This window comes from Aquarana catesbeiana, linkage group LG08 (assembly GCF_042186555.1).
Source record: "Aquarana catesbeiana isolate 2022-GZ linkage group LG08, ASM4218655v1, whole genome shotgun sequence".
Lineage (NCBI taxonomy): Eukaryota > Metazoa > Chordata > Amphibia > Anura > Ranidae > Aquarana > Aquarana catesbeiana.
In genome coordinates this window covers 43,180,671-43,194,050 of record NC_133331.1, presented here as the reverse complement: position 1 = coordinate 43,194,050, position 13,380 = coordinate 43,180,671, and the positions used below count along the sequence as shown (strand labels likewise).

Genomic DNA, 13,380 nt, shown 5'->3' with positions numbered 1-13,380 from the left:
ACATGCTTTGTGTTGTACAGTAGAAAGTGAAAGGAATCCGGACAGCTACACTCAGAAAAAGCTTATCCGCTTTATTAAAAATGAAGAAACACTGTGTGGGCAGAGAGAAGGTTGACATGTTTCGTACTATATTAGTGCTTACTTATGACTTTGCCATGTCATGAGTAAGTCCTGATATAGTGTGAAACTCGTTGACTTTCTCTCTGCCCCTACCATGTTTTTCTGCTGTATTATGGTGTTTTTACATTTTCAATAAAGGCGGGTAAGCTTTTCCAGAATGCAGCTGTCTGGATTCCTTTCACTTTCTAATGTGCATAGCTAAACGATCTGAGCTTGCACTCGAACATATGCGAGGTTTAGAGGATTAAAGGGGAAGACCCACCTGGAGCAGTAGCATACTTTCTCTATGCATTGGGTTCTGTCAGATGCCTGTGTCCTCTCCTGCGCTCTGTGGCTCCTCCCGCTGGCCCACTCATTACTGTGTATGGGTAAGGAGGAAGGGGTGACAGGAGGAGCCACAGAGCGTGATGGGGTACCAGGCATCTGACAATCCTGTAAGGGTTGAATATTCGGATTCTTCAAGTGGCTTTGCTCTACAACAAAGCAAAGATTCTACTAGTTTTTCTTTTTTTTGGGGGGGGGGGGGGGCGGGGGCAGGTAAGTATAAATATAATTTTACAGGAGCTTTCTGTTCCCAATTTTAGTTTTATATAGATTTGTAATTATTACTATTGATTCCCTTTAATCTATATTATTAGTATTATCTTTCTGAGACTTCTAGAATTGTTTTTTATAATTATTATTATTTTCTAATCTTAATGCTTAAATATTGTGTGTATACTTTTTTCTTAGGTAGATACCAGAGACAGGCATTCACAATGGACTCCGCTGATGAGGGTTTCTGCTTTAACTGGAAACACAGACATTGCACGCAGTTTAATCAGAGCTGGAGCTGAGGTCAATGCCAAGGACAGGGATGGCAAATCCCCCTTGATGGTAATTCATATAATATTTATTGCTACAGACCAACCTCAGTAAAATATCAGTATTTGTTTTATTCGAATAGTTCCAAGTTCTGCGGGACCTTTTTTACTGAGGTTTTTTTTTTTTTTTTAATTTCTTTTTATATTGTGCTTGAAGTTTCTCTTAAAAAAACGCAAGAACTCCTATAGTCTTCTTTATACTTCTAATTTTGAACTCTTGCTATCAAGTAGATGAGTCATGGTACAGTGTCTCCACAGGAATCACACCTTATAATAAAAGCACTGAAGGCTACAAAGAACTGATTCAATCTTAAACTTCAAATATTCTAGTAATTCACCAGGTATATGTAATTAACTTTCTTGAAAAACAGACTTGGGTACATCGAATGCCACCTTTGAACATTCCTTTTGTGGCTGCACAGAGGGAGAACAACAAGGCGTTCCTCAAAATATAAACTTCTGTTAAACACACTCTACAACTAAAATTCCCACCTCATGTATTGTCGATGTTTAGGAGTGTTCCTCTAAGACGGGCCTCCAAACTGCGGCCCGCAGATGTGTCCCTTTGCTTGCCTTCATCCGGCCCTTGGGGCATTATTCCTTCCACTGATATAAGGCACTATTCCTCATTGACACCAGTGATGGGGCACAATTCCTCTCATTGACACCAGTGATGGGGCACAATTCCTTTCATTGACACCAGTGATGGGGCACAATTCCTCTCATTGACACCAGTGATGGGGCACAATTCCTCTCACTGACACCAGCGATGGGGCACAATTCCTCTCACTGACACCAGCGATGGGGCACAATTCCTCTCACTGACACCAGCGATGGGGCACAATTCCTCTCACTGACACCAGCGATGGGGCACTAGTCCTCTCACTGAAACCAATTATGTAAATTTTTTTACTCCCACTGACCTCCTGGCCTATGGCATTGTTTACTCCCACCGATGCCAGGCCTTTTTCTACTTGCGTTGGTGACAGTTCAGCCCCCATAAGACCTGAAGGACAGTAAATTGTCCCTTTGTTTAAAAAGTTTGGAGACCTCTGCTCTAAGACCTGGTTTCAGAGAATTTGTATATGACATGAGTGATCTGTGGTCAGGCCGGCTCACACTAGTTTTGATAGCAGAGAAAAAAACACTCCTGCGCACAAGTGGATACCCAGACAATGTGTAATGACATAGGCCTTGCTGCCCTCAAGGATGGGGAAATCCTAGTAGTCAAAGATAAAAGAGAAACAAGAGGGCGCACCAGCCTAGTGCATTATCTTTGGATAAAAATTTATTAAGATAAAAAAGCCTACTTACAAAACATTAATAACGTAATCGCAGTATATGGTCATCAAGTAGCAGCATTCAGTTGAACATGAACAATTCTCCAGAGGTCACAGAGGAACACACAGAAATCACTGCCAGCTGACACGTTTCGAAGGGGAATTCCCCCCTTCCTCAGAGCACAGCAGTGAACCCACCTTCAGCAGTCCTCCTATATATACACATACTTGTAAAGGGACATATTGTTACTCAGCCAATCAAGAGCGTTCCCCCTCCACCCAGCGGACGGCTCACACTAGTGTATTGCGGTAATGCACTATAAAAGCACGTCCTTTTACACAATACCACAAACACGTGGCAAAACGTGGGATAAGATGTGGTGCAATTTTGTTCTAAGTAGAACCTCTATTTACTAACACAATGTACTGCAGCCCAAATGCATTGTAATGCACCACAGAACACAGATGTGAACAATACACCATGTGGCATGCACTATTGTATGTGCATTGCAGCCCTTTCACAATGAATGCACTTCCTAATACCATGCGCTCAACTGAAGTTTCTCTGCTTTTTCTCACATACTACATTACTATAGTTTTAGTTATAGTGTATCTAATCCCACTGCCCTAGATGACAACTCTCACTCACCATACAGCTTCATTGTTGTGTTATGACTGTAGTAGACTCACTCTTGATATGGGCTACTACCCTCGCCTTATCTTTATAATCTAGGAGGAAGTGTTGTGTAGTCCACAGAGAGAGATGGAAACAATATAATTGAAAACAGCAGAGGCACATGGTCTCACTTTATACAGTTTTCTTAAAGCCTACGTTTAGTCAAACAAACAAAAAAATATATATATCAGCACAAGGAACCATAATTTATATCGATGCAAAGTGCCCTTTGTGCTGATGGTTTCTACTTTAGTTGAAATCCGAAGTCCTCTGAACCCCTCCCTACCAGATATAATCTTCCTGTGCTGCATGAAAAGCTATTTATGAATGGAGGACAGGCAGATGAATTAACGGTATGTCTCCTCCATTCATAGATAGCTTTTCATTCATAGAAGCTATAGTACAGCTTTTATGAATGGAGAAGGAGTGGGAAGGGCAGTCATAGTCTTTACTCTAGATAAGTGCCTCTCATAGGTCCCTCAGCTCTATTAACATCTTTAGCACCAGAGGACTACCACTGCCGGGGTGAGGAAAGTGGGTTCAGAGGACTTTGGATTTCAACTAAAGCCACAGCCATCAGCACAATGGACACTTTGCATTGATAAAAAGTACTGTCCCTTGTGCTGATTTAAAGAAAAAAAAAGTTTGATTTAGCTTAGGCTTTAAAGTTATCTTAAAGGTAATGATTTTTTTCTTTTTAAAATAACAAACATATGCTTGGTGGTTTTTCGCAAAGAGCAGCTCAGATCCTCCTCTTCTCGGGTCCCCCGCCAGCCCCCTCTTCCTGCCTAGTGCCCCCTGAGCAAGCAGCTTGCAATGGGGGCACCCAAGCAGGCTCGCTCCCAAGCTGCTGCTCCACATGTCCATTCAAACACACTGCTCTGGCCCAGCCCCGTCCCCTCTCTCTTTTCATTGGTCACAGGTTGTGGTTGACAGCCAGAGACCCTGGAGAGCCAAGGTTCTTGTGCACATCGCTGGATTTGGATCAGGCTCAAGTAAGTATTATGGGGGGGGGGCTGGGGAGGCTGCTGCACAGAGAATGTTTTTTACCTTCATGCATAGAATGCATGAAGGTAAAAAACCTTCAGGCTTTAGAATCACTTTAAACAAATTGTTCTTGTGAATCTGTTTCCAAGTGTGTTACCTACAGATCATGCCAGTAACAGCCCTACCCAGGGCTGCTGTTAGAATTGCTGGGGCCCCATACAGCCTTCCTGACAGGGTGCACCCCTTCATGGTTGAAAGCGGCTGCTTCATGTAACAGTATTTTACCATTGTCAGCCTGCAACAGGAAGTGTTACTGGCAGGATCTGTAAGTAAGAAACGTTGTAACAAATTTTACAAAATAGAAAGTGCTCAAGAAAGCTGTATACAGAGAGACATGATGCAGGACATATTAGAAAAGAGAGTCTACTTACACCTTAATAACTAATATTTCCAGCAGAGAAAAAGTTTAGCTATGGGATGTAAAATTGTCCTGCTGTATTTATTCCTGTTCATGAGTGTTTGGGAAGAGATGTGCAGGAAGCCAAAATTCAAGGGGGCCAATTTTTTACGGTTTTGAGCAGACGCCATCTGTATATGGGGAGGCATAGAGGACAGTTTAAAGAACTTTCAGGGTAATAATGGGAAAAGGAAGCTTAAGTTTGTTGCATTTTTAGTCACACTGCAGTCAATTTTTTTTAGATGTAAAGACTGTGATTATAAATAATGAGATCGTAGAGAGCATCTTTTTCAAATCCACTGATTGTGATGGGTATTTACAGGCAAATAGCTGTCATTATAAGAAATTGGTTAAAAATATCCCGAAGGGACATTTCCCAAGATTAAAATGAAATTGTACGCAGCAAGAAAAGTTTATGCAGAGGAGTTGGAGAAGAAATTTTATGAAATGAAATAAAGTAAGAAATTTGTGAGAACCGGCAGAGGCTAAAGAGATAGGCAGGTTGTTTTTGTTTAACCAGTTCCCGACCGGCTCACGTACATTTACTGTGGCACAATGGCACCGCTGCGCGAAACCCCGTACGGGTATGGGGGTACCTGCGGCGCGCACACCCGCTCCACGGTGGGGGACCCAATGCGTGTGGCCGGCGGTCACAATTGCCGCTGGCCACGCGCGATCGTGTGCATGAGAGCCAGTATGGGGATTTGTGTGTGTAAACACACAAATCCCTGTGCTGTCAGGGGAGAGGAGACATATCGTTGTTCCTACTAAGTAGGAACAACGATATGTCTGCTCCCCAAGTCAGTCCTATCCCCCTACAGTTAGAACACACCTAGGGAACACACATTTAACCCCTTGATCGCCCCCTAGTGTTAACCCCTTCCCTGCCAGTGACATTACAGTAATCAGTGCATATTTATGGCACTGATCGCTGTATAAATGTCAATGGTCCCAAAAATGTGTCAAAAGTGTCCAATCTGTCGCAATGTCACAGTACCTCTAAAAATCACCGTCATTGCTAGTAAAAAAAAGTAATAGTTTGTAGACGCTATAACTTTTGCGCAAACCAATCAATATTTGCTTATGGCAGGTTTTTCTTTTTAAATCAAAAATGTGTAGATGAATACAGATCGGCCTAAACTGATGAAGAAATTTGTTTCTTAAAAAAAACTGGGGGGGATATTTATTATAGCAAAAAGTAAAAAATATTGTTTTTTTTTTTTCAAAATTGTCACTCTTTTTGTTTTTATTTGTAGCGCAAAAAATAAAAACCGCAGAGGTGTTCAAATACCACCAAAAGAAAGCTCTATTTGTGTGGAAAAATAGGACACAAATTGTTTTTTTTGGATACAGCATTGCATGACTGCTCAATTGTCAGTTAAAGCGACGCAGTGCCAAATTGTAAAAAGTGCTCTGGTCAGGAAGGGGGTAAAATCTTCCGGGGCTGAAGTGGTTAATGGAAGTCACAGTAGAGGAAGAAAAGAAGAAACAAATGAGAGTCCGCTTTATAAGTTCATATGAGGAAGGAGTGGGAATGGTAAAATCCATTATTAGGAATCACTGTTCAATCTCAAAGTGACAATGAAATATTTACATATTCTTAACAAGCATGTTACCTATAGCAGCCATTCTCAACCAGGGTTCCTCCAGAGGTTAATAGGGTTCCTTGAACTTTGGCTGATTGACCTCCCATTTAATGGTGCCTGTATAGTTCTGGGGTCCACTTGGCAAAGCCAGAAGCATGACACCAAATCTCTTTTTAGCTTACTGTGAGGGTGGCATTCTTCCTACTGATTACCAATGTAAGGGGCATTTTCCCATTGACCCCTGATAAATTGGTTTTAGCAAGGGTTCCTCAAGACCCTGCAATTATTTTAGGGTCGTCTCTGGGGTAAAAAGTTTGAGAGGCAGATTTATAATGTTGCTAACAGTTTAAGCATTTATTTAACCACTTGTCTACGGGGCACTTTCACCCCCTTCCTGCCCAGGCCAATTTTCAGCTTTCAGCGCTGTTGCACTTTGAATGACAATTGCGAGGTCATGCAAACTGTTCCCACAAATAGAGCTTTCTTTTGGTGGTATTTAATCATCGCTGGGTTTTTTATTTTTTGCTAAAAAAAAGTAAAAAAGACTGAAAATTTGGAAAAACTTTTTCTTAGTTTCTGTCAGAAAATTTTGTAAACAAGTAATTTTTCTCATTCACTGATGTAGGCTGATGAGGCTGCACTGATGGGCACTGATAGGCTGCACTGATGGGCACTGATTGGCTGCACTGATGAGGTGGCACTGAAGGGCCCTGATGAGGTGGTACTGTTGAGATGGCACTGATGGGCAGTACTGATGGGCACTGAAAAGCAGCACTGAATTGCATCACTGGTGGGCACAGAATGGCATCACTGATGCACAAATTGGCATCACTGATGGGCACAGACTGGCATCACTACTGGCATCATATGACGTCAGCACAGAACAAGAGGGGATTTAAATGACAAACATGTTATACTCCCCTGCTCTCTGCAATGGTTTTGCACAAAGCAGCCCCGATCCTCTTTTTTTTTTTTGGTCCCTTGCCGGTGGTACTGGCTCCTCCCCCCTGCCGAGTGCCCCCAATAGCAAGCCTCTTGCAATGGGGGCACTCAAACAGGCTCGCTCCCAAGCCACACTCCTGTGAATGGACAGTGTCCATTCTTACACAGACCCGCTCACACATCCCTGCTCTTTCCTCATTGGCTCACTGGCTGTGATTGACAGCAGCAGGAGCCAATGGCTTTTGTTGCTGTGTGAGCCAGTAAGTAGAGGGAGCTGCTCTCATGCACATTGTTGGATCATGATGGGGCTAAGATAACTATAAGGGTGGCCTTAGGCTAAGCTACACCTAGAAGTTTTTTTTACCTTATTGCCTAGAATGCATTAAAGGGGTTGTAAACCCTCGTGTTTTTTCACCTTAATGCATCCTATGCATTAGGATGAAAAAACTTCTGTTACTGACCGACCCCCCCAGCCACCCTGTTTTACTCACCTGAGCCCTGTAATTTCCACACTGGAGACACGCTCTTCCCCTCTGCCCGTTGTTTTGGCTCTTGATTGGATAGATTGATAGCAGCACAGCCATTGGCTCCTGCTGCTGTCAATCAAATCCAATGATGTGGGCGTCGGGGGGGCGGGGCTGAGTCCAGCATTCTACGTCTATGGACACAAATGCTGGACTTGGGAGCACGCCCGCAAGCTAATCCCCTGGGAGAGCGCTTCTCCTAGGGGGTTATACAATGCGGGGAGGAGCTACCAGCGCCGCCGGGGGACCCCAGAAGTCAAGGATCGGGGCCACTCTGTGCAAAACAAACTGCACAGTGGAGGTAAATATGGCATGTTTGTTGTTTAAAAAAAACAAAACAAAGCTTTACAATCACTTTAGGGTAAGAACTTTCTGCCTTTTAGAACCACTTTAGGCTTACTTATGCATGCTGATGCTTAGAACACGTTTGTGCATCTGGACTTAATCTATGATGTGACATCATAGGCGTGCAGCCTACCTTTATACAGAGTTTGTACAGAGCAGGAATGGGCTTCAGCAGCCAGCACCCAGCAAGCCCACGAAGGGGATCACATCAGCAGTTTTGGAGCAGTGACATTTGGGAGTGATATAACAAAAGTCTACTATGTGTTAACTTTTTCACCACTTTGCATCTGGCCAATTCTGGCATTTCTCTCCTACAGTTAAAATTTCTAATTTATTTTGCTAAAAAAAATACCCAGAACCCCCAAACATATCATTTATAGATATATACATATGTATATGTGTGTATATAATATATATACATTTCTTTTTCATACTGTTTAGCTGTTTTTTACCTTTATGATGGCATACGATGGTGCACCATTTCACCTCTTGGTTCGCCATGGAGCACGTGCTTTCACAAGAGTGCTGCCGTGCTCAGCAGTTTGTTTGGCGGCCATGGCGCACGCTGCTTCGCCATAGGCGTTATGTGCACTCGAAGCCGCGCATAGCCTAATCTGGGCACACGAAGATTTGCGTCATATGCGAATACAGCCGTGCCCGTTTGCTGGGACCACGCATGTGCAGAACGTCCTGGCGCACAGCCAGCTTATTTAAGCTGTGTATGCCAAGCATGCGGTGCTTCCAGAAGGAATTTGTAAGACACAGAGCAGGCTCTGAACCAGGCATTTGCAGCAGTTAATTTCTCCTTACCCGGGTCACGTGAGTCACCAGGTGTTGCTTGGCAGGCTAAGGTGCTTAGCAGGATTGTGGCATAGGGGCTTGGTGAGCCCTATCAAAGGGTCTGCCTTCTGAGGTGTGTTAATACTACACCCAGGTACTCTCTTTTTGTGGCTTCAAAAAAGAGGAGCGGGACTAACACTACAGGGAAGGGCACACCTATGTTGTCAGTAGCTCCTGATGAACCTAGTCATATCCCTAGTGTTGTATCCCCTCAAAGACCAGAGCCTTCCGGGGCAATCTGAGCTGCTGAGCCTATCTGGTATTGTGCCTACAGTCAATGCTGCTGCTTCACCCTTTATTACCAATGATGAATTGTCCTCAGCCTTAGCCGGGTTAGAGCACAGGATTGCTGGCATGATTGCCTCCATCCGCAGGGTGGCAAGAAGTGTGACAGATCCCCCTCCCCTGAGCCTCCTAGTTTAGAGCAGGAATGGGTTAAGGATGGGGAAGAGCTAAAAGATGAGTCTGCTTCTGAGCAAGCTGGACAAGAAGATAACCAGTTGGTGTCTGCCTCTCCGTCCCAGAGGCTTTTAATCCAGACTCTTACAGAGTTGGTTCGCTCTGCCTTTAAGTTGCCCCTTGCAGAGGTTACTGAGCCCCACTGGTCCTCTTTGGGGTCCCTGAGGCCTCTTCAGGCTGCACAGGCTTTCCTCTTACACTCACTGTTGGAACAGGCGGTGTATGCTGTTTGGGAATATCCTGACAGGATTTTTGTTCCTTCTAAAGCCGCGTACACACAAGCGGAATGTCCAACAAGAGAAAGTCCGACCGAAGCGTGTCATCGTCTATTCCGATCGTGACTAGGCCTCATTGGACTTTTCTTTTCGAAAATTCTGAAGGACCTATAAATGAAACATGTTCTAAATATTTCCGACTGAACCAATTCCTATCGGGAAAACCGATCGTCTGTATACTGTTCCGACGGATCAAAAACGACGCATGCTCTGAAGCAAGTACGAGACGGAAGCTATTGGCTACTGAACTTCCTTTTTTCAGTCCCGTTGTAAGTGTTGTACGTCACCACGTTCTTGACGGTCGGACTTTGAGTTGACCCTGAGTAGGCAAGACCGCATGAATGGAATTCCGTCGGAGAAATCTTCGGAGTTTATTCCGACGGTAAAACCGGTTGTGTGTATGCGGCATAAGAGGTTTTTCCTTTTATATCCAATGGATGAAAAGTTCGTTAAGAAGTGGAGCATGCCAGCCATAGATGCAGCAGTCTCTTCCCTAAACAAGAACTTAACTTGTCCGGCGGATAACACACGGGGCTTGAAAGACCCTGTTGACAAGAAACTGGAGTAATTATTAAAGGCTTCCTTTTCCTTGGCCAGTTCAGATATTCAGCCAGCTGTTGCATCTATTGGTATCTGCCAGTCCTTAAAGCATCAGGTCAGTTGACCTGACAGGCCTAACCAGAGGTTGATCTTGCTGAAAATAAGACAGATATTCCTCGAGCGCTATGTTTTGCTGTTGATGCCTTAAAGTATTCAATACAGCAGGTTTCTCGTTTGGCGCAGACTTTTGTGGCTTAAGAACTGGTCAGCCGAGCTTCCATGTAAGAAGTTATTGGCAGGTTCTCCCTTTCGTGGGGAAGGTATGGTGATGATTTGGACAAATATATCCAAAAGATTTCCGGAGGGAAGAGTTCTCTACTTCCTGTGAAGAAAAGCACCAGGCGTCCCTCGTTTAAAACCTCAGGAACTGCTTCCTCAGGTGTCTCAGCGCCAAGGGAGTTCGGCTGCCAACAGGGCACTAGAGCTAGGGGCAAGGCCATGGCCAGAAAAAGCCCTGGGTCCAAAACTCTTCTAAACCTGGCACCAAGCCCTCCTTTTGAGGGGACGCCCCCACTCTATCGGGTGGGGGGGAAGGCTACTGCACTTTGCGTCGGACATTTGGAGAACAGTGGTTCAGGATGAGTGCGTCACCTCAACTATGTCCCGCAGTTACAAGCTGGAGTTGCGGTGGGGGGGGGTTCCCCCTCAGAGGTTTCTAGGATCCAGCATTCCTTCAGATCCTCCAAAAAGAAACTTACTGTTTCAGGCACTACATCATTTAGTGCATCAAGGAGTGATTATACAGGTTCCTGTATCCGAAAGGCGCGCAGGGACACAAGGCCCATTTTGGATCTAAGATCCCTGAACCAGTATCTACTAATCCAGTCCTTTCGGATGGAGTTTGTCCACTCAGTAGTACCCTCACTCCAGATGGGACACTTTCTAGCCTCAATCGATATAAAGGATGCGTATTTACATCTACCTATCTTTCAGCCTCATCAGAGGTTCCTGCGATTTGCAGTAGAGGAATGTCATTTTCAGTTTGTGGCTCTACCCTTCGAGCTTTCCACAGCTCCCTGGGTGTTCACAAAGGTCCTAGCACCAGTACTGGACCATTTAAGGGTCCAAGGCATCTTGGTGCTCAGGTATCTGGATGACCTCCTGCTCAGAGATCACTCACTACAGGCTCTAGAACAGAGCATAACCTGCACAGTGGGGTATTTGGAAAGCTTAGGCTGGGTCATAAATACCGAAAAGTCAGCCTCGAGACCAGCTCAAAGTCTGAAGTATCTAGGTCTGATCCTAGATACGGTCCAAGCAAGGGTATTTTTGCCACCCGTAAGTATCTGTGCCCTGAAGTATCAGGTGCGTCAGCTAAGGGGCACCAGACAACCCTCCATTCGGCTCTGTAGGAGTCTTCTAGGAAGGATGGTGTCCTCCTTCGAGGCAGTGCTCTATGCCCACTTCCATTCCAGGCCTATGGAACAAGACAAGACATCTTGTTGGCTTGGAACAGGAGAGGACAAGCCCTGTTCTTATCTCCTCAGACGCACTGAAGCCTAAGCTGGTGGTTGCTGGATCACAACCTGTGAAAGGAAAAACCCTTCCTCTCGGTAATTTGGAGAGTACTGACTGCAGATGCCAGTCTCTCAGGCTGGGGAGCGACCCTAGAGGGGCTCACAGCTCAGGGGAGATGGTCAAGGACAGAACAGAACCTGCCCATCAACATCCTGGAGTTATTGCAGTATGTCTGGCCCTACGGTCCTGGACGGTGGAGCTTCAGTCTATATAAACTACCAAGGCAGTCCAGAAGTCGTTCAGCTCTGAAGGAGGTGAACAACATACTAGCCTGGGCAGAGGGACAGGTGCCAATTCTATTGGCAATCCATATTCCGGGAGTAGAGAACTGGAAGACAGATTATCTCAGCCGCCAGCAGATCTGCTCGGGGGAATGGTCCCTACACCCAGGGGTGTTCCAGGAAATTTGCCAGTGTTGGGGATGGCCAGAGGTCAACCTATTGGCATCCAGGTTCAACAACAAGCTACAGCAGTTTGTGTCCCAAGCAAGGGATCCTCTAGCAATCGGAGCAGATGCTCTGGTTTCATGGAGTTCCATGGAGCCAGTACTCCCTGGTTTATGCTTTCCCCCGATCCCTCTCCTTCCACATTTGTTGTGCAGGATTCGGAGAAAGGGGCTTCCAGTCATTCTGGTGGCACCAGCCTGGCGCAGAAGGCCCTGGTTCCAGGAGATTGTGAGATTGGCAATAGATGGGCCATGGACGCTTCCATGCCGTTCCAATCTACTGTCTCAAGGTCCTATATTCCACCCCAATTTACAGTCTCTAAATTTGACGGCATGGCTATTGAAGCCAGGGTGTTGAAGGACCATGGCATCTTGGGACCAGTGGTGTCTACCCTAGTAAATGCTAGAAAAGCTGTCACTAGGAAGATCTATCATAAGGTCTGGAAGACTTGTATTGCTTGGTGTGAAGCCAGAAAATGGCATCCTTGGAAATACGTGATTGGGAGAATTCTCTCTTTTCTACAGTCAGCTGTGGAAATCAGATTGTCTTTGAGTACAATCAGAGGTCAAATTTCTGCCCTGTCAGTATTCTTCCAAAGACCTTTAGCCTCCCATTCGCTGGTCCCAACCTTTGAGCAGGGGGCGGCTCGTTTGCTTCCCCCCATTAGGTCACCTACGTGTCCTTGGGACTTGAACTTGGTGCTGTCTGTGTTACAGAAACAAACATTTGAGCCTATCAAAGAAAATCCCATTAGACTTGCTGTCACGCAAGCTAGCCTTCCTGATGGCCATTACCTCAGTTAGAAGGGTGTTGGTGTTGGCAGACCTTTCGTGCAGGGAACCATACTTGATCCTTCACCACAACAGGGTCGTGTTACGACCTGTTCCATCCATTTTGCCAAAAGTGGTGTCGGCCTTTCATTTAAATCAGGACATTAATTTGCCTTCTTTTTTCTCTCAGCCTTGTTCGGCAGAAGAGAGACGACTGCATACCTTGAACATGGTCCGGGCAGTCAAGGTTTATTTGTCTAGATCTGCGGAGATCCGAGGATCGGACTCCTTTTTTTGTTTTACCAAAAGGACCCAGGAAGGGGCAGGCAGCTTCCAAAGCTTGCATTGCCAATTGGGTACGTCAATTTGTTATTCAGGCCTATGGTCTGAAACGTAAAGCTCCTTCCTTTAGGGTGAGAGCTCATTTTACCAGGGGTGTAGGAACCTCCTGGACTTCTCGCCATCAGGTATCTGTGGCTCAGATTTGTAAGGCTGCTACCTGGTCTTCAGTGCATACGTTCACAAAATGTTATCAAGTGGATGTTTGAGCAGCCGAGGATTTGGCTTTCGGCCGCAGTGTACTGCAGGCTGCCATATAAAGTCTGATGGCTATTGTTTGGCAGGGTGTCTCCCTCCCGTCAAGGCTGGTAATGAATATTAGCCTAACTCTGTGTCTTATGATATACTCAAAG

At 45.3% G+C, this 13,380-nt stretch overlaps 1 protein-coding gene across 5 annotated transcripts in view; it reads left to right on the top strand.

Annotated features, from left to right (window-relative positions):
• FANK1 (fibronectin type III and ankyrin repeat domains 1) overlaps nucleotides 1–13,380 on the top strand; it is a 208,975-nt gene that overhangs the window by 167,992 nt on the left and 27,603 nt on the right. For 4 of the 5 annotated variants that reach the window (XM_073595748.1, XM_073595747.1, XM_073595746.1 and 1 more), the window contains one exon: nucleotides 853–996. The exons of the other annotated variant lie outside the window; for it this stretch is intronic. In XM_073595748.1, coding sequence (XP_073451849.1) covers nucleotides 853–996 — 144 coding nt within the window. The remainder of the gene's footprint in view (nucleotides 1–852; nucleotides 997–13,380) is intronic. 5 annotated transcript variants of the gene reach the window in all.